At 35.8% G+C, this 22,461-nt stretch overlaps 1 protein-coding gene across 1 annotated transcript in view; it reads left to right on the top strand.

Moving 5' to 3' along the window:
* The first annotated feature begins 8,637 nt into the window (after positions 1 to 8,637).
* Positions 8,638 to 22,461, top strand: part of LOC149567726 (tetratricopeptide repeat (TPR)-containing protein) — a 217,655-nt gene continuing 203,831 nt past the window's right edge. The window contains exon 1 of the mRNA XM_089820990.1: positions 8,638 to 9,765. Coding sequence (XP_089677116.1) covers positions 9,041 to 9,765 — 725 coding nt within the window. The 5' untranslated portion in view covers positions 8,638 to 9,040. The remainder of the gene's footprint in view (positions 9,766 to 22,461) is intronic.

Genomic DNA, 22,461 nt, shown 5'->3' with positions numbered 1-22,461 from the left:
TTCATCTCTATCCTCTCTAATCTGATGTGAAAATGCTGTAACATTGATCCTCTATTCTGCTAACTGATTCTGCAATGTTGTCCTTCTTCTAAGTCACCTCGATTGTATGCTAATCAATTCACCCCTTTCACTACTATCATCACCTTTTTTGCATACATTCTCTAATGCTCTCTCATACACATTTTGAATTATGGGGCTTCGTCTTCTTTAAAAAAAAACTTTGGTAGCTTAGGTTTAGGTATGAATCTACGATTGAGATTCATCCAACTTTCCTGCTCAATTCCCTCCATTTTTCTAATTGGTTGCATGTAGATTACATAGGGAATCCAAATAGATTCAATCTTATCTCTAAGCTTCGATATCTATCTAGGAGTTGGCATGCAAATGGTTTACATAATTGTTTGTGCCTTCACAAATGCTTATGTCAATTCTGTGTTACTCAACACTTGTTAAATACTGATGCTCGACACTAACTGGAATTTTGTTTGGCTCGACACTTGAACTTGCTCAACATCTATTGTTCACTCGACACTTTAAACTTGCTCGACACTTGAGTGACTTGGCACTTACTATATTTCTGACTCGACACCTATTGCAACTCGACACTTGTATATATTATATACTTGGCATATACTACTAGCTCGGCATGAACTTAGCAAATAGCTTAAGTGTGTTGACACTCAATTGTCAAAACCATTGTGAGATCAACAATCTCCCCCTTTGACATGAGTGTCAAAAATACTTAACTATACATGACGAGTCTATCTCCCTTAAATATAATACAATTATAGTTCGATATATACACAAAACTTCAAAATTGTTCAAAATTTTGTGAAGGACTATATACCTCAAAATTTTGTGTCTCCCCTGAGTTGATGTGCCTTTTTTTGTATCCAAAATTTTACTCCTTTGAGTGGATTTGCCTTATGTTGATACTCTTTGTCTAATATGCTCTGTTTTTTGCTTTTTTGACTCTTTCACATGTCTCCCCTTGCAGATTGTCTCCCCCTTTCTTTTATCTCCCTTTTATTTATCTCCCCCTTTTTGAAACTTATGTCAAAGGGTCTATATGTTGTATTTAGCTAGAAATTTCTTATTAACTTCCATGACAATCTTCAAAGCAGCATCCAACTTTTGTATAGCAACCTCTAGAGATATAATTTGTATTGTTGTCTCTGCTGAAAGGTGAACTAAGCTGTCTAATGTTGAAAGATTAAGATCTTTCTTTAACACCGTCTCAGCATAGGTTAGTTCCATGTATAGTATGTCCATGTGAGGGGTAAGGGCAGCTTGTATTTGCACCAGCTTGGCTCTAGTATTAGCTTCTTTTGCTGTGAGTACAGCTATTTCCTTTTGTATATGTAGCACGGTATTGAAGTGCTTTTCACTCTGAGCTAGGTCTTGCGGCAATTGCATGCTTGATACTTTTAGATTTCTCTCTGGGCTCACTAACCTTTGATTGGTTTCTTGTGTGAAGAGTGTGGGGTCATACAATTCAATGTACAATGAGAATATATTCTCAAGTACCTTCTTCACTTTTTCAATTTTATTTGCCAGCTCTACTTGAGATAGTGCTATCTCACTAGATATCTTCACATTGACCTTTACTTAAAATTTCTTTTCTGACCATTCCATAAGTTTAACATTAGCATCTTGGTCCTCATTTGTCATCTACTTAACAATATCTAACAATTGTTCTAATATGTTCTTTGCTTGATCAGGTGGCTGCAAGCTGAAGGCATCTAAGAAGATGTCCTTAATCTCATGTAATGCTTGCTTTTGTTTATACTCATTCCTAAGTATCTCCTGCTTCTTTTTCCTTTACAATGCCTCTTGCATGATATTTATTTGTTCAAGTGTAATGTTTTCATAGTCATATTTTGGAATGACTATTTCCTCATCTAATGTAGGGTCTCCATAATGAAGTACCCTTGCAACTCTTGTGGAGCTTGAGCTTGGTGCAGAGATTTGGAGTGGCATAACATTAGTTCTCAGCTTCTGAGACATTCTTGTAGGAGTCCCAATAGTTGGTAGATTTACCAATGTTTGAATTGCTTCCTGCTCCTTTTCCTTTGGAATCTTCTTCTCCTCTTTTGATTTGTCTTTATCGATAACAATTATTTGTGTTGGTGCACCTTGTACTTGTGCAGTAGGAACAAAAGTATCCATCTATCTTGTTTGTTCCTTTTTAGGCTCTCTTTCCTTTGCAGTCTGAGTCTACTGTTCAATCATCATGACTTTGACTGTGTTATCAACCTTGGTAGATGTATCTATTGATGTTTGCACTGTAGGTTGTCCACTTGTAGCTATAAGGATGGTAGAGGATGTTTCTTGTGTAGCCACCTTGTCCCTAGTTAGGTCAGTTACTGCTTTCTGCAACTCATCTACACTAACCAATACTAGATTGTCACACAACTTTGCTTGTAAAGTTGATTGGTCAAGGATCTTCTTTAGATCCTCTGCAGTGAGTGGGTTGATGTTCTAAACTGTGCTGTCAAGAACATCCTTCACTTTGATTGTCTCTACAGGTGTGTTGCTATCATGTGGAGGACTTGGTGGTGGCAATTGTGTATATGGCACACTCTAATCTGTTTGTTGCTCCTTAGTAGTTGTCATATCATCTTCTTTCTATGTTCCCTTCTCCACTGTGTTATAACCTTTTTCTTTCTCAGTTTCCTCTTCTTTATCATGCTCCTCCTCTTCTTCAATATTTCTTCCCTCAAAGGGATCTTCTTCTCCTTCCTTGACAATAGTTAGCCCATATATCAATTTCCACATTTGAGTAGACTTCTTGATAACATCTTCAATCTTATTTTGAAGAATGTTGAAGGCCCTATACTTAGGTGAAAATTTGCTACCGTGTTTCTTATCAGCTTTTGCTATTTGGCCTTTTGATAAATCTAGCATCACTTGTGCCAATGTGGATTCCCTTATTTCTTTCTCCATGTTTAGGTAATAATGCCATTTATTTTTAACAATGGAGTATAAATCCTTAGGCATAGTAGTGTCAAATTCAAGAGGTGTATTCTTGAATTGAGCATCATGGCATATACTGATTCCTCAATCTTATTTTGGTCTTCCCTATTTAATTTATTGAATTCAAAAATTTTCAAGCCAGTCAAGTCTGCATTATCCCTAATATTTTCACAAATGTTATCAATATTGGACTTGGGTGCATGACTTACCACTTTGAACTGGTTGTTTTCATCTAACTTGGTCCTTTCTTCTTTAGAGTCAGGTTGTGTAACATACTTTCTTCTTAATTTCTTCTTTGTTGGACCTTGTTGCTTGGTAGCCTTCTTCTTTTCTTGCTCCTTAGCCTTTAGAATTGTGGCCCTTGTGCTAGCTCCTTTAGTTGGTGCAGTAGGCTTTGCAAGGCTTGGTTTCACAACTTTCTTACCCTTTGGCTAAGCAATAGGTTGTATCTTTGCCTTTCTCTTCTTGGGCTCTAGTTTAGTTGGTGCTTCCTTAGCTTGTTCTTCCTTGACACCTTCTTCTTCTTCAACATCTTCTCCCATGCCCTGTGTCAAGGCAAGTGGCTCCTGGCCCTGTTCTTCTTCTTCTTCTTCATCTTCATCATCTTCTTCTTCTTCAACAATTCCCTTTCCAAATTTGGCCTTGAGTTTCTTGACCAACTTGTCTTTCTTTTTCAGTGTTGATGTTGTTTTCAACTCCATTTCTACTTTTGATTTCACAACATCATAAGCACCAAAAGGTTTTGTTGCTTTGTCAATTTCCTCTACTAGCAATGTTGTGATTGTTGTTGATGCTTCAACAATGTTTATTTCATATCCTAGTAGCCTTAGCCATCTAACTCTTGGCACAACTACTTGAATATAGGTGTAATCAATATCAACTAGAAAGCAAATATCATTGATGTGTTGCTCTACTAGGGAAACTAGAATTCTCAATCTTTGCTTCATGGACTTCTTAAAGTCCTCAAAATAGCTGGTAATTATGGTTTCAAAATTGGCTCCCATCTGTTCTATGTACTCATTAATTTGTACAGCTATAGACCTATTGGTCTTCCATCCTATCTTTCCAAATGAGGGAAATTTATTCTGAACATAGAAGAATATACATATCAAAATTGAACCAAACTTACATTGAGCTCCTTTTGATCTCCTTATAGCTCCTAGGTTCTCCATGATTTGTTGCAATTGTAGCTCGGCTAGATCACACGTGTGATCTTTCTTTACAATCATGTACCCTACATCAACTGCAATGCATAGGACACTATTTAGTTGGCTTGACCGATAAAATTTGTGAGATATAACCCTTACAACAAATGGTCAGACCCCTTTTGTTTCACTTTGCCCCTGTGTTCTTCTCAATGGCTTCTTTTGAGTCACTCCTTAGGGTCTTTGGCCAATCTAGGGTTGGATATCTTGTAACCTTATGCATGATTCTTTTTGACAATTTAATAGGCCCTCCTTCCAACCATAAGCATCCATTGTGAATTCTGCTCAAAACTATTCTAATCCACTTCGTTTTGAAGACCGTAGGGAAATCTAGGGCACATGTTAGTCCCTTTTTCTCAACAATGTTGAATTCCTCTTTCAACACTCCATTTTCACACAGTTTGTCATAAGCCTAGTGAATTTCCATGTTACCAATCCCTCCAACCTTACAATTGTAACATTTCCTAACATCCTGGACTATTACGACCTTGGGTGGAATGATTGAGAATGCCACTGCTGGGTCGTTCTTGTATGTAACTTTAGGAATTGGCCTGAAATCTGGTTGCTTGACCTCATTACCAACCAACTGAACCTCAAACGATTCCTTATCCTTGGGGCTTTTAGAACTGGAGGCCATTTTTGTAATCTAGGGTTTTAACAACTTCGAAACTACGTAACTCGACACTTGAGAAATATCTTGAATCGATGAAGTCACACTCGATTGTTGCTGGAATCCGTTCAAATGCTTTGTTCTTCACTTGAAATTCACTTCTTTTCTTTACTTGCCCTTGCACTTTGTTCGTAATGACGAGAAATGAGCAAAAAACTGCCTTATACCCTTTCAATATGTTGCATTATGCATTTTCTATTTCACTTGGCTTCCATTAGTTTTCCCATCAATCGACAGCTATTAGAATTGCCTTTACTCAGCTCTAACGAGAATTTCCTTCACTCGGTAGCAACTAACATTAATTTTGCTCGGTAGCAACTACTCACTCAGCTCCAACTAGTCTTGGCTGACAACTCGACACACATTATCATTCACTCTGCATTTGAGGGCAACTTTCCTTATTCAACAACAATGTGAAAAAACTTAGAGTTTTAACTTTGGATTTTTCTCATAAACTTGCATCTTTATTCATGTTAATTTTTATCCTTTACAGTACTAACTTATCTTGGAACTGATGTATAATAAAAAATTTAAATATCAATCCCACATACCTCCTTCTGCTTAGTTGGATGAAGTGTGACCTCTTGACCTTTCAAGTGAAGTGATCCCTTCATTTGATGTGTTGCATCCATCTTTCTTCTTCCATGTCTTATTCATTTCTCCTCTGATGTGTTCAACATCTACTTTCCCTTTTCCTTTGTTGAACTCAGAGTTGAGTGCCTTTGACCTTGTTGGGCAGTGCTTACTGATACGACTTGTCTTCAAATAACTAAAGTATGTAATTTGACTCAACCATCTGTTGTAGCTTCCACTGAAATGTGTTCTTAAGCAATTCTTAGGAATGTGTCCATACTCTTGACAATAGTGACAGCTATGTCTTGTACTGTAATTCCAATTGTAGGAATTTTCATGATTTCTTCCCTTGTTTGATGACCATGTGGACTTGGATTTGCATTCAAAGGCTTTGTATCCAAACTTCTGACAATTGTAGCAGCATCCTTCAAATCTTAGTGCATGCATGGTCCTTGTTTTGCATTCATGTGCCTGATGACCTTGTTTATTGCACTTGTAACAATGGATCATGTTCCTTGGTTTGACATTCTGACTAGCATTCTTGCTCCTGCAAAAATTAATTGTGCATCCTTTCTTTCCACAATGATGACAGGTAGGTTTAGAGTTCTTACCTTTATTGCTTCTTTCCTCAGCAGCTTTGGATGATTCTCCTTCTTCAGTGCTTGTGTAGCCCAATCCTGACGTGTCTTTGCTGGATCTAGAGGATTTCAGTAATTGTTCAAAGTACTTGATAGCTTCATTTGGCTTGTTGAAACTTTCAACAAACTCCTTCTCTCTTTTTAGGTCAATCTATAGTCGTTCATTTTGCAACTTCAATGTAGTTATCTCAATGTCCTTGACATTCAACTCATTATGGGCATTCATCATTTGACTTAGGGTGTCCAACTGCATGTTAGAGATTCTAGACAACTCTGTTGATTTTTCTTCCAATCTATTTGAGAAGATTCTTTTGTCTTCTTCAATCATGACCTTGTCTTCTCTAGCTTTCTTCTTTTGTTCAGTCACCGCACATAGCAGTATTGCTTGTGATTCTTGCTCCAACTTGAGATTTCTGATCTCCTCACCCTATGCCCTATTTTTGTCCATGAGATCTACAATTGCTATATCAAATTCACAAGAGTTACCATCTACAAATAATTTTGTGGTGTCAATCTCCTTGTACTGAGTGTCATTTTCAGCTATGGCAATCTCTTTTCTTCTCTTTAGTGAACTTCTCAAAGAATCTCTAGCTTCATCCAGTTGCTGCAATAAGAGATGTATCTCAATCTCCTGGTTTTCAATGGTCTTTCCCAACTTGTAAACCTCCATCTCAAGATCTTTTCTCCAAGCTGTAAGGCTTCTCCTGATGAGAACTTAGCTTTGATACCAATTGTTAGGATTAAAAATGGGAAATGTATACTTCTGAGGGGGGGGGGGTGTTGAATCAGAAGTACTAATCTCTAATTAATAAAACTTTTTAACTTTAAAACATTGCATGCATACACATATAGAAATAACATGTAAAGCAAATGCATCCACATAAATACTAGACACCAGATATGATTACCTAGAAACCCTCCAATGAGAAGGTAAAACTAGGGTGGGGATGACACTCACAGTTCTTCACTACTATAGCAATAAAGTTCACTTGTTAAGGTTACATATTTTGACCATTCTCATGATCTGCCCTGTGAAAGGCTTGCCTTGTTAAAGGCTTACAAAGGATTGTTAGATCCTACCCTATTAAAGGATTTTAACACCCTGTCAAAAGTGTGCTTGGCTTAAGGACTTTAGAACACTCACTTGGAATGTCACCGTATTAAAGGATTTCACTATGATTGTTAAATCAACCTTGATACAAGGATTTCATCCTATTGATACAATTGTTAGAAAGTACAGTAGAATGTTTGATCTGATACACTTACAATCTTGTATTGCTGATTTCAGATCCCAGTTCAGTTCATCTTGATCCTCTCTAATTTGATATGAAAATGCTGTAACCTTGATCCTTTGTTCTGCTAACTGATTCTGCAATGCTGTCCTTCTTCTAAGTCACCTCAATTGTATGTTGATCAATTCACCCCTTTCACTACTATCATCACCTTTTTTCGCATGCATTCTCTAATGCTCTCTCATACACATCGTGAATTATGGGGCTTCGTCTTCCTTTTAAAAAGACTTTGGTGACTTAGACTTAGGGTTAGGTATGAATCTACAATTGAGATTCATCCAACTTTCCCACTCGATTCCCTCCATTTTTCTAATTGGTTGCATGTAGATTACATAGGGAATCCAAATAGATTTGATCTTATCTCTAAGCTTCGAGATCTATCCACGAGTTGGCATGCAAATGGTTTACATAATCGTTTGTGCCTTCACAAACTCTTATGTCAATTATGTGTTGCTCGACACTTGTTAAATACTGATGCTCGACACTAATTGAAATTCTGTTTGGCTCGATACCTAAACTTGCTCGGCATCTATTGTTCACTCGACACTTTAAACTTGCTCGACACTGTCTGTTTGCTCGACACTTACTATATTTCTGACTTGGCACCTGTTGCAACTCGACACTTGTATATATTATACTTGGCATATATTGCTAGCTTGACATGAACTTAGCAAATAGCTTAAGTGTGTTGACACTCACTTGTCAAAACCATTCTGAGATCAACATTCTCTTTGTTTAGTTTTATGCTTTCCTTTCTATTGTGCTTTCGGGTGAAAATTACACAAAAAACACCAAATACACCCATCATACGAGGGAGCTTACCCTCTCAAATGCAAAAGAAGATTGCAAGTCGATAGTGATCGGTTTTAGTTTCTTTAACTATTGGCACGGTTATCGTTGTTCACAAAGCGAATTTGCAGTGACAAATATGTTTACTAACAGGACTAATAATAAATAATTTTGATAATATGAAACAAAAGTGTATGAAATACTTAATATTGAATTATAGATTTCATTATATTTCCAAATAAAAAACTCGTCATATGAAAAGCATTGGAAAGTGAAGTCTATTTGAATAATGAATGAATGAATGCTTTTTAATGACGTCCACCAGAGCACTCTAAGTGAAATCTATTTGAATAAATAACCTTTAAATAAAAGATCATTTCTTTTAACATTAAAATAGAATGTAACTTTGAATAATCTCTTAAAATATATTAATATTTTTTTAAAACTATATCTTAGTATTGACAAATTAGATCAAAATTAAGAATAATTTCTCACAAACTCCTCATCGGATTATGGGTCATTTGGCGCCCGTGGATGGAAAAAGGGTTATTTCTCGTGACAGAGTTCTCGTGATTTAATTTTTATGTAAACATTGCTTTCCCATTCATGGTCAGCCCAACTTCAATTCAATTTAAGGTCGATGCCAGAAGATCATCAATTGGCCCAGTACTACAGGACAATTTTGTTATCCCTATAAACAGCAAAATATGTTTGTGTCACGTTACCCGGCTTTTATTTCTATGTTTGAATCATCGAAAGAAATCATCTTGGTGCAGGTCTGAACTTTGTTTGTGATCATGGAGAATCGGGATGTGGGCCGTCGAAATTGTGCAGTATTTTTATGAGGGTGCGAATTATTGCGAGTTGGGTATAATCAATTTTCTGTGTTTGTGAGCTATGGTGAAGGAGAAGGCGTTACCGAGTAGCGGCGGCGGCGGAGGAACTGTACAGTCTGAGACCAAAGCGGTTGGCTCTGTACAGTTGGAGAATGAGCCATCCGCACTGCCACAACACACGGCCAAATCTCCTGTCGTGAACAATCCCCCAATGGACCAAAGCTCAGGCAAGTCAACTCCTGGAAGTGTAGGACAGAAGGTCCACAATAATGAGAATAGCAATACTAATAATAGCAAAAGGGACGTGGATAGAGTAGGGTCAGTCGTGAATGATTTCCAGAGTGTTTCCCTTGGTAGTGCAAATGCACATGAGCAGGCACTCCAACAGCAGGCGCTGCACCAGGCGGCACTACACCAACAAGCTCTTAAACAACATGGTATCGAGGCGGTTAGTTTTCACTCGCTACTTCAGCAGCCTAACTCTAGCAGACTATGCCAGCAGAGCAAACAACATACCCTGCCAGAGAAATGTGTCAAGGTAGAGCCAATTGATGTTTCTGATTTGGATAAGAACAAGTCAGGCCATGAAGTCATTGAAATTGACGATTCAAAGGGGAGGAGGAAGAAAATGGAGCATGAACAGGCTCTGCAAGGTCAATCACATTCTACACTGAGGGATGGTGTGTTTGCAGATCTAAATGCAGAACCCCCATTAAGTGATGGCGAGGACGAACCTTCCCATAGTGGTGGAGATAAAAGTACTGCAACGCAGCACGAGCGCGGCAGGTTTTAACTTCCTTCTTCCTTTGTTCGTTTGAAAGGCCTGCGTCTGTGAGTAGAAGTTTTTCAACGCATAGATACTATTTCAAAATGAAAAATCGAAGATGCTTCTTCTAAATGGCCACCATTTATACATCAATTACTAAAGTTTAATCTTGGGCCACTCTAGATAAGTTTTCCTCCTTTTTATTAGACTGTATCTCAATAGGGGCCGATTCAGTAGCTGTGGGAAGATCTGCAATTGGACCCATTGCACTATGCTGTCACGGATGGATGTCGTCTTAAAACCAGAGATTAATAAATTGGTAACTTAGACTATAATTTTAACTTCCTAGTTGGGTACAAGTATTTTACTTGATCTTTTTATACAAAAGAATCCCAAAGAAGCATACTTTACCTTGCGTTCCAGAAGTTTTCTTTTCTGATAGAGGGCAATGTCTGGTCAGGATTGAAAAGCAGGACAGAAGAAGCTTTTGTCTTCTTGTAGTTTTTTCTCTTTTATAGTGAAAGGTGTGTGTTCATCTCTCATTTTTTCTCTTACATGGTCTTCCCGCAGGGCTTGACATCATGTTTAGTAATTCCAACAAATTGCTATTTGAGGTGATTGATGTCTCCATGATATAGGTTATGGCATCTTATACAAATGACTGTCGCAGGTGTTGGTCTCTGTATGACATGTTTCCAAGCAAGGTATGTACCACAGGGGAACGAGTTCCATTTATTGGTTTCGATTGGGCTAAGTCGGAGCCTAATGCGGAGTGGTGGCTTTACCTAGAGGCCAGGGGTCTCTATTTGCCATTAAATCCAACCTATAAGTGCAAAGTACAACATATTTAATTCTTAAATGCAAAAAAAGCATAAAGATGACATAAATTATTATAAATCAGCATAAGTTCAGTATAACTTAGGGATTTTATTCTCCCCAAAAGGTATAAATCAGCTAAATGATCCGTCAATAGAAAAAATAATACTTTAATTAAACAATTCAGTACAAATGAACAAATAAAACTCATAAATCCAATTTTTTGAAATTAAAATTGTAAATACTACTAAAAAGAATGGAATTACGAATTGTTTACAATAGGTATGCTAGATTAGCAGCTAAAAGGCTCTGTAGAAATAATGGATATTTTTTACTAACTTACCCTTGAAATTATTCAAATCTGACTTCCAAATCTACCTGAAAATCCTTGCAATTAGCTCAAATGTATGCAAAATTTTTGTGTGAGAAAGTGAGTGTGTAGTGGCTTTTATGAGCAAAAAAGTGCAGATTTTGAGAATTTTTTGTGTCTCTGCTGTATCCTTTAGTTCAATGGCACACACACCGAGGTTTTGAAAAAACTTGCGAGTAAGAACCAAAAAGTCACAATAAAAATTCAGCAAGTTACTTACCAGGCCAAAAATCTTGCACACACTTGCTGAGTTCGTCATCTATGGGTTTGATCATGAAAATAGGAGTTTTGAACCATTAATTTGGTTGTCAAGTAGGAGAGGTATTAATGAAATTTGTCATTCTTTCTGATATACAAGAATTGAGCTGTAGGAGTTCTCTAGTTGCCTTGAAAGCCACCATATATTTTACTTTGGTAGAGGACAAAGTTGGCCTTGGCTACTGCTTAGATTACAAGAAGTGAGTGGCAATGCTAGATGCATTAAGAGACCTGAAGTAGACTCCCTGCAACACGAAATTTGCTACCTAGTAGTATTTCAGCCCTAATTTTGAGTTCCTTTCAGATATATGATAATTTTTTTGATGCCAAACCATAATTTTCTCTAGGTTGTTGCATAAATCTAGAGAGCACTCCAACAAGAAAGAAATGTTGGTCATGTTGTTCATAAATCAAGTTTCCAACAAGTTTTGGTATTTAGTTGCGTCAACAAATGCTGCAGCATCATTTGATATTTTCCAAACTTTACTCCATAAGAATACTAAGTGGTTTGTAGTTGGATGTGCCAAATTTGCTCACATGTTCACCAGTATGGTGTGTGACAAAGATATTTTTTGGGTCTTTGAATCCATTTCAATACTCAATTAGTAGTTAATGTATTTCAAATCAGTCATTTTAAACACTTGCTTCTATTCTTCTTTTGTAGTTTTAATATGCATTTCATTTTACCACCTAGAAATAGATCATGCACAAACTTATACAACTGTTCTAACAACCTTTTGGAGAAAAATATTTTCACTATTGAATTCAAAGTGCCTGAAAGTCAACTTCAAGAGGGGCTTAGTGACATTCACATTAAACTCACAGGACTTGCTTTTAATATGACAATTTATAAGCTTGCATGCTTGGCGTTCTTGACGCTTGACTGTATCCTTTCGGTTGACACATATACTGATCCTTTGCAATCATCATTTAAGAATGCAGTTTTCATGACCATTTAATGCATTTTCCATCCATTTTACGCAGGGTGAACAAAACTGTAATAACCCCTGTCAGTTATGGCTTTAACAAACATCAACTTCCCTTACTAATCAGAGATTTGGTATTTAGTCAAACACTTAGCAAACAATATTTAGGAACTCCAAATGTTTGTCAATTCACAATTTTCTCAATTCCAAATTACCACACCCAAAATATTTAAAGATAGAGGCAATTTTATAGATAACCATGAAGAGGGACGAGCCAATTCAGTTTGCTATACCAATTTACTGAATTCTGAATTGGTCTCTATCCAAAATGCTGATGCAACTGAACAATGTTTTTATTTTGCCCCTTTTGGGATATGTGTTTTTTTTTAAAAATATTGATTGTTTGCCTCAACAAAATTACTGGAAAATAAATATCTATCTCTTACACTGGAATTTAAAATGTGATTGCTTAATTGCATATAAATAACATTTACAAATGACAATGTAGAACCTGGATATGACTGCAGCACATAGCCCAGCAATTTCGAAATGAATCCCTAATCACATGTGCCTGGGAATTGAAGAAACAGCATAATACAAAATCGCAGGACCACCAAAATGCATTAGCCGCTTGTCAAGTTGAATGCCGTCCCCTCAAAATATTGAAATGCTGGACCCGAATTAAATTGCAGGCCCTGTAATTATTAACGCTGGGCTGTAATGGGAGTTGTGGGTCAGGGAAATGGCTTTGGACCCGTGATTTGTAACCCACAAGAGCATGAAAATGAAGCATCCAGCTTCTAGAACTCCAGGTTTCGCACCTCAAAGCTCCACATGAAATACCAGATGGTCTATGGACACTAATTGCAGAAAATTGCACTTCCCAGGATAACTCCAGAATTGCATTCGAATTCCACAAATAATTTCTCCTCCATCCCTTAATGCTATCTCCAAATTAGGCTCTCCATAGACACAGTAATTACAGTAGGAGGAAATTGCAAATTATATACCTCAACATAATTTGCATACACCAATCTTAGAATTCATTGAATTTCTCTCAATCCCTCAGCCAGTTGCTCAATAATTTTAATATAATAATCAAGATGTATCTTCGAGATTATTCTCTCTAGCCACAAAATTTACAGTAGGAGATGTTGGCCAATTGTATATTTCAGCACAATTGTCAAGAACTTCTCAGAATCTCAGACTCAACCCTTATACTGCAGCAAGGGCCACAAATTATCAAAACTTAGAAAAAACTACAAAGGCAACAAAAGCAAATTAATTTTCAAGTGTTCTTTTCCCAATGAAATGAGATCCTATTTATAATCCTTTGTTGGCCAAAGTTTCCTAAAAAACTCCACTTTAGAAATTGTGGAAGTTTTCCAAAAGAACTCAATACTTGAAACTTGCCAACAACCTTTTTCAGAAATATCTCTTAATGTCATTATAATGATAACATAAATATTATTATAATAATGCAACTTAATAATTAATGAATAAATAAAAGCTCACGCAATTATTAACCTTATTTATTGCAAGTAACAACCAACTGCCAAAACCACCCATTGCACTGCCAAAAATAGCAACTGCTAAAAATAGGCTTACTAAAAATAGTAAGTCCACAACTGGGACCCCCAAAACACCCTGTCTGCTCACGAGGGTCGCTATGATGAGCTAACTCCATCGATTGTGCATACTTGCCAAAAATGGGGACATTACAAAAACACAGATGATAGGGCACTATATTGTATGGGTAAAGGTTTCTTCATAGTCTATGCCCTCTTTTTGAGCATATAATTTTGTGACTAGCCTTGCACTAAAACTCAATTCTCTATGTGAAATGTATATTTAATCTAATCAGAGGTCCATAACGGATAGAAGAAAATGATAAGATTAAAAAAGTACCGGATCTACTTGCAAATTGAGAAAGGAATTGCTTCAAAATATAATTAAAATGCTGAGTTTAACATTAAATTAAAGCTAATTCGCCAAATCGGCAGATATACAAGTTGGTTCCGGGTACAAAATGTGCTAGAATTAGATCCTGGTTTAATTTGCTAGTGGATTTGACCAAGATTCGTATTATTTAGTAGAAACGATCCCATCCTTCACTAGTAAAACCCTGTGATTCCAGCACAAATGTGGCGCTTCTAGAGATAATATTGAACGATTTCAAGCTCGGACATGATTTTTGAAGATTTTATTTCCTTCTTGCTTAGTTACCTAGTTCTCTCCGCCCGACCTTCGAACCAGGCGAATTTCGAACTGGTCCAAGGTCGTGGTCCCAATTCCCTTTTGGGTTCCACTTGGGTTTGAACTTGGTTTGGCTGTTTCCTGCAAACGAAACCATGGTTGAACAAAGGTAGACACAGGTAGACCGTGTACGAACTAGGTATAGTTCTATTGAGAAACATTCTATAATTTAGTGCAGAAAACAATTGTTACGGAATTTGAATAAAGATCTTTGACATTACAAAACAAAATTTGCCAAAGTTCAGATATTTATTACATTAAATTAAACTAGCCCTCAAGATTTCTTTCAGTGAATTTTTTATATCCAATTGCTGAAAATGACCCCTGTACAATTAGTGGGAAGCTCTGTAGAGTGTTAAATCATATTTTAAACATTAAGCAACATCTTCAATAGGTGAAGGGAGTTGCGAGCTACTTATATAAGATTTTTCAAATAGGAAGGCAAGAATGTTATTAGTGTAGCTGATTTCATTGACATTGACATTGTTTGTGAATCAACTAATGCTTTTGATGAAGAAGAAGAAGAAAAGGAAGAAGAAGAAGATGAAGATTTAGATAATCCATTAGATGATTGAAACTTAGTATAGAGTTCTAATTGTTGAGAATCAAAACAATGATCCTTGAACTGGATATTATTTTAATATTTTGGTATTGATAATAGATATGATTATATGATAACAAGCTTATAGTGTTTTTGTTCTTTTTATGATACTACGTGGCATTCTAATCTTAATTTATTCTTCTAGGCTGCATACATATGTATATATGTTTAGGGGAAATCGGAACCAATGAATTTAACAATGTCAACTAGATGAGATAAATTCATTAATTAACCATTTACGCACTAAGCCACTCAATATAGGGGCTTCCAAACATAACTCTGAATACAACTCAAGTTAGATTAGCAAAACTCAAGTTGGATGAAGATGCCAATACTAAACCCAAATTATATCAAGGAAGTATGCAAACAAGTCATCTTTCATACAATGTTAATTAACTTTAAGATGTGCATTGTGAATGTAAATTGAACCAATTGATTTAATGACAAGATCAAAACATATCTAGGTATTCAATGTATGCGACTAACCCAATTAAGATATGAAAATAGGTCAATGCTAAGAGATAAAAGAAAGGATGGAAAACTTATCTTGAAATATGCAAGACAGGATGCCTTTATGCAAGACAAGATGCCTTTATGCTATGAAATTCATGGATCTGAAATTGTGTTTGTGATATTGATTGTAGATTTGTGGTAAGGATAGAAGACCCAAAAAACCCTCATTTTCCTAGATTTCGAAGAATATGTCGACCAAAATAAAACCTTTTGGAAGGTTTATAGGAAGTTGGACACGTTCCTGAGGCACTATAACGAAATCGACCTAGTTTCTCTTGAAAGCTCTCAACCAATAGTTTTTCAAATTTCAAGTCGTAATTTCAATATCTTGCTCCTATATATAAGAAGAATTGATTTTGTTTGTTGGGGGAGGGCTTGCCTTGGTCAAACCCTAGATTAAAGAATCAACCTTGAAATGAAATGAAATGTAAAACATGAAAGGAAGTAAGACAAATGTAAATATTCACCTTGCTTGATAAAACCCTTGTCAATAAGGATTTTGCAATGCTTGAATGTTGAATTTGTAATTAAGGATGTAGGAAATCTCCACAAATGCAATGGATCTACCAAAACCATATCATGGAGCTATGGATGTAAATTTGCACCAAAGAAGAAGAAGACGAATTCCACAAGGTAGATATCCTCTCTTGATGACCAACAAAAGGCTAGATTAGAAGACAAAATGCTCACAAACGATCCTTGATTCTTAAATGCTTGATGAATTTTTGAAATTGTTGGGAATTAAGAGAGTAACTGAGAGGGGAGGGGTGAATCAGTTACCACAAAACAGTTCCCTGTCCCTAGATGTCAAATCAAACTTTTCATAAATAATGCAATTATTATCTAGCTCGGTTAAAGCTAAGTTCTTACTTTAACTTGATTAACAAATTAGTCTTTTAAATATTAATCTATCTTAACTTTTAGTAACTTAGTTGCAAAAACATAAAACATAACCCAAATAATATGAACATAGATGACACCAAGATTTAATGTGGAAACCCAATTTGGGAAAACCACCATGCAACTAGTTACAATAATTTTCACTCTTCTGAAGTGAGCCTTGTTAGGAGCCAACTCTGTTAAAGGTTACAATACATATTGTTAAGTATGACCTTGTTAAAGGATTTAGATCACCCTGTTAGGAGTGGCATAGTTAGAGATCTTCAAACACTTCAATCTTGAAACATCACCGTTTAAAGGATTTACAATCTAACTGTTAAGTCAACTCTGTTAAGAGATTTCTTCATTGCTACAATGGTTAGAAGGTAAGAGTAATTTGACCTGATTTATGAAACAACTTATTTTGCACATCCAGATCTCTGTTTTGGTTTGTCCTCTGAATCTTTACTGATCAGAATAATCTTTGTAGCTTATCTTCCACATTGCCTGTTCCGCCTTTTCCTTTGATCACATGTCCATCTAATTCCATTTATTTCACATCTCACTACACTTTTTTGACCTTTCTTAAATATCATAGGCTTTGTCAAGTTGGCTTGAATACCCTTTCAAATAAAAATTAGACATCCAGCTAGTCGGCTTCAATTAGTTAAATAATTTACAAGTGTAATTTGCCGAGACTCGGTCAATACTGTTATTAATCACTCGATCAACATTGGAAGTCCTTTGATGCCCGACCACTCGGTTAATACTGGAACCTGGATATCCTTCATTCCTCGACTACTCGGTTAATACTAAATACCCTTCATTGCCTGACTACTCGGTTAATATTGATACCCTTCATTGCCCGATTGCTCGGTTAATACTGACATTTGTGTAACATCAATGACAGTATACAATTTGAAGAATTGTTTCCAACAATCTCCCTCTTTGGCATTGATGGCAACACAACATGTCAACATACAATGATAAAAGTATGAGCAATTAGATAATATCCTTAGTTTGATTCTAATTCTCATCTATACTAACTCCCTCTGTGATTCTGCTTGGATTTATCTCAACAGCTTCCAAATGAATTCTCCCCCTTACATCTGTCATCACTTTGTTGTGAACTTTTGTCATTATTCTCCCTCTTTACTATATATTCCATCATTTGTTTACTTTCCCTCTAAGATACTAAAAATCTCTCTCTTTGATACTAAATTCTTCCTCTTTGACATCAAATGCCAAATGATACATACTTTAAAGTTACTATGTACTTTTTGTACTGATTCATATGCAATATGTTCTGCATTTCACACTTGAAGTGTGACAATCTACATCAAGTTTGATAGATCTTCAATAAGACTTGCTTGATGCATCACTATCTTGTGCTCTAGTGAGCATTTAATAACCCTTAGTTTACCTCTTAGATACATAAATGCATCATTAGGTAATGCCTTAGTAAATATGTCTGCTATTTGCTCCTTGGTATTCACATATTCCTAGCTCACCTCTTTATCTTGAATCAATTCCCTTAGGTAATGATACTTGATTGCAATGTGGTTTGTCTTTGTGTGCATCATAGGGTTTGTTGATATATTGATTGCACTTGTGTTGTCACAATAGATAACCATTGATTCTTTGATTTCCTCCTTCATTCCTAACAACAATTGCTTGATCCATATTTATATTAGAACAATTAACTGCTGCAACAACATACTCTGTCTCTATTGTTGATTGAGAAAAACAATTTTGCTTCTTGCTTGTCGAAGATACTAATCTCTTTCCAAGAAAGAATGCTTCTCCTCTGATGCTTTTTCTGTCATCAATGCTTTCTGCCCAATCTGCATCAGTAAAGGTTCTTAACTCAAGATTTCCTCTTTTCTTATAACATAAACCATATTCTTCAGTTCCTTTTAGGTACCTCAGAATCTGTTTTACTGCCATTATGTGATTTTCTTTAGGATTTGCAGAAAACCTTGCAATTATGCAATTGCCAATGCAATATCAGGTTTGGCATGTACCACATACTGAAGTTTCCCAATCATTGATCTATAGGTAATCTGATTTACCTCCTTTGAGTTATCATTGTTTGACAGTTTATGTCCAGTAGACATAGGTGTTTTAAGTGGTTTGGAATCTTCCATTCCAAATGCTTTCAAGGTTTCCTTAATGTACTTTGACTGAGTGATGTGTATGCCATCTTTCATTTGATGAACTTGTGGGCCAATAGAGAATTTTATCTCTCCAAACATAGACATTTCCAATTCTTTCTTCATTACTTCAGTAAATGATTTGCATAACATCTCATGTCCTCCAAATATGATATCATTCACAAATATTTTTGCTAGCAATATCTTGTCTTTTGGTCTTTTATATACAAATTACTATTATCATTTGTCTTTCCAAAACCAATTCTTACCAGATATCCATGTAGCCTTTCATACCATGCTCTAGGAGCTTGCTTCAGTCCATATAGAGCTTTGTGTAGTTTGCATACCATGTCTCTTTTGTTTGGATCAGTGAATCCTTCAGGTTGTTCAATGTAGACTTCTTCTAGGATTCCATTTAAAAAAACTGATTTTACATCCATCTAATATACTTTGAATCCTTTATGTGCAGCATATGTTAGTAGTATTCTGACTCCTTCAAGTCTTGCAACAAGGGCAAATGTTTCTCCATAGTCAATACCTTCTTGTGCATAACCTTTGCATACTAGCCTTGCATTGTTCCTTGTTACTTCTCCTTTTTCATTTAACTTATTTCTGAATATCCATTTTGTACCAATCACATTCTTATCCTTAGATCTATGTATAAGAGACCAGGTGTTATTCTTTTCTATTTGCTCAATTTCTTCATTCATTGCCTCTATCCAACCTTCATTTTCTAAACCATCTTTTATAAATCTAGGTTCAAATTCGCTAAGCAAACATGTACCTTTTAATTTGTTTCTTGTCAGGATGCCTTCCGTCTCTCCTCCAATTATTTGTTTAGGTGCATGATGTCTTCTGACATGTTTTGCAAGTTTTGGTTCTTTTCTTCTTGATTCTAAACTAGGTTCACTTGGTTCTCCATGCTTGTGATCTTCTGCCTTTTGCTCGAGCTCCTCTGTCTGTGATTCAGGTTCCTCTGGCTGTAACTCGGTAACTCGGGTTGTATTGCCTATGACTTGGGTTGCACTGCCCGTGACTTGCCTTGCACTGTCTGAACTGACTGCAACTCAGGTTGTATTGATAGTGACTTGGTAGGTTCACTTTGCTGTTGCTTGGCTTCAACTATTTGTGGTAAAGTCTCAGGTTCCTTCTCATAGTAAAGAAACTTCCTGTAGTCTTCAGGCTCCTTGCTGCTGTGTTCTTCACTTCTTTCTGCAAACTCATCAATCTTCACATGTGCACTTTCTATAAGTTTTTGAGTAGCAAGATTTGAACATTTGTATGCTTTACTCTTATTGGAGTAACCTAGGAATATACCTTCATCAATTTTTGCATCAAGTTTTCCTTACATCTTTCAATATATAACATTTGCTTCCAAATACTTTGAGATAACAAACATTAGGCTTATATCCATACCATAATTTATAGGGTGTTTTGTTAGTACCTATCTTCAATTGAACTCGGTTTAGTGTATGAATTGCTGTGCTGATTTTTTCTCTCCAATATTTTGGTGCAACATTTTTCTCAATCATTAGTGTTCTTGCACATCCTTGATGGATCTATTTCTTCTTTTTGCTATACCATTTTGCTTTGGTGTCTTGGGAGCTGATACTTGTCTTTTGATTCCTCTTTCTTTGCAAAATTCATTCAATTCACCTCCTCTGTATGAACTCAAGCATTTCAGATTCTTTCCTATTTCCTTCTCGACTTTAGCCAAATACCATTTGAACTTTTGAAAAGCATCAGATTTATCTTTAAAGAACATTACAATCATCATCCTAGAATAGTCACCAACAAATAGAATGAAGTATATGTCTCCACAGTAGCTTTCTATAGTTATTGATCCACAAAGATCTATATGAACTAGTTCCAAAACTTCTTCAGAATTGAAAGATTTACTTTTAAAACTTCTTTCACTCATCTTTCTAATTTGACATTGTTTACATGGCCATCTTAGGTTTCTTTAGATTTGGTATATGTCTTCCTCTTTTGTTCTTGCTTATGGTAACCAGGTTATCAAAGTTAACATGACACATGCTTTTACGCCATAGCCAACTTTTCTCAATTTGTGCTAATAAACATGTATTTTCAATGAGATCTTGGTGAAACAAGTTACCTTTTGTTTGATTGCTAGTCCCAACCATGTTTTCTTTACAATAGCTTAGCTTTGCCATTTATGAATTCTACCTTATATCATATATTGTTAAGCTATGCCACACTAAGTAGATCGTGTCTTAGTCCTTTAACCCAGTAGGCATTGCCACATTTGATTCCTTTAGTCAATGCTATGAATCATTTTCCTTTTACATAACATGGTTCACTGTTTCCAATCCTAACACTTCCACCATCATAGTGTTCTAAATGTTCAAACTTAGTTTTGTCACCAGTCATGTGATGAGAACAACCACTATCAATGATCCATATATCATTTTTGCTAACATGAGAAATAAGTGCCATATTTTCATTTTCCTCATTATCATATTCATCTTTAACAACAATGTAGACTACTTCTTCATTATCATCATTATCGGAATCTTTAGCAATGTAACACGATTTATTACCTTTGTCTTTGTAGTCCTTGTAGTTCTTGAAGTCTTTCTTGCCTTTGAACCTGTTATTTCTTCTCTCATCTTTATCTTCTTTGTTCAGACATCTTGCAACAATATGACCAACCTCTTCACATGGGAAACAAATCAGTGGAATTTTGCCTTTGAATTTTCCTTTCCCTCTTGATACGCTTTTTGCAAGCAAGGCTTCCATAATTCAAGGTCTTCACTGTTTCATCTTCTTCTTCACTATCAACTTGTTTGCTTTTAGAGTTTCCTCCTTTTTTGCGAAGAGTTAGTTTGGCTTTGAATGCAGATTCAAAGTTGCTAAGATTAAGAGCATAGTTATCAAAGTTATCAAATTCAAAAGCAGTCAATCTTCCCACAAGTGCATCCAAGGTTATATCATTTTTTGGATTGCATCTCATCTCTTGAATTGCTGAAACTCTAATTGTATAATAGGAAGAAGAGTTCTTAATACCTTGCTGACCACTATTTCATTAGTTTTTTTCCCCTCCTGCAACTTTGATTGCACTTACACTTTCTTTGATTCTTTCATTGTATTGGACAATGTTTTCACCTTCTTTCATTTTCATTTGATCAAATTTGCCTCTTAAACTTTTTGCCTTGGCTCTTTGCACATTCTTATCACCTCCATAGACTTTCTGCAATTTTTCCCATATTTCAAATGCAGTAGGACAATCTTTAACCTCATCAAATTTAGAATAGTTTAGAGAGGAAGCTATATCAATCATCATTATATTGTGATCTTTTGCCTCTTTCATCTGTTCCACAGTCATAGGTTTAGGTGGTGGCACATATTTGTTTTCCAAGTAGAACATACTAGTATCTCCAATGCTTGATAGGTGTAGCTTCATCAATTCTTGCCATGCTGAAAAGTTTTCTCTGTTAAGCATGAGAATTTCCCTTTTGTATGACATCTTGATCTTTAGCTTAGGTCCTTGAAACCTTTCTTGCAAGCACCAAATGCTCTGATAGCAATTGTTAGAAATGAAGAGAGTAACTGAGAGGAGAGAGGTGAATCAGTTACCACAAAATAATTCCCTGTCCCTAGATGTCAAATCAAAATTTTCATTGATAATGTAATTCTTATCCAGCTCGGTTAAAACTAAGTTCTTGCTGTAACTTGATTAACAAAGCAATCTTTTAAATATTAATCTGTTTTAACCTTTAGTAAGTTAGTTGCAGAAACATAAAGCATAAAGAAAATAACATGAACTCAGATGACACGAAGATTTAATGTGGAAACCCAATTTGAGATAACCACCATGCAACTAGTTACAATAATTTTCACTCTTCTAAAGTGAGCCTTGTTAGGAGCCAACCTTGTTAAAGTTTACAATACATACTGTTAAGTATGACCGTGTTATAGGATTT

Source organism: Cupressus sempervirens, chromosome 3 (assembly GCF_028749045.1).
Source record: "Cupressus sempervirens isolate cs-2001-9-10 chromosome 3, ASM2874904v1, whole genome shotgun sequence".
Lineage (NCBI taxonomy): Eukaryota > Viridiplantae > Streptophyta > Pinopsida > Cupressales > Cupressaceae > Cupressus > Cupressus sempervirens.
The sequence above is the reverse complement of the archived record's forward strand: the minus strand, read 5'-3'. Positions and strand labels throughout refer to the sequence as shown.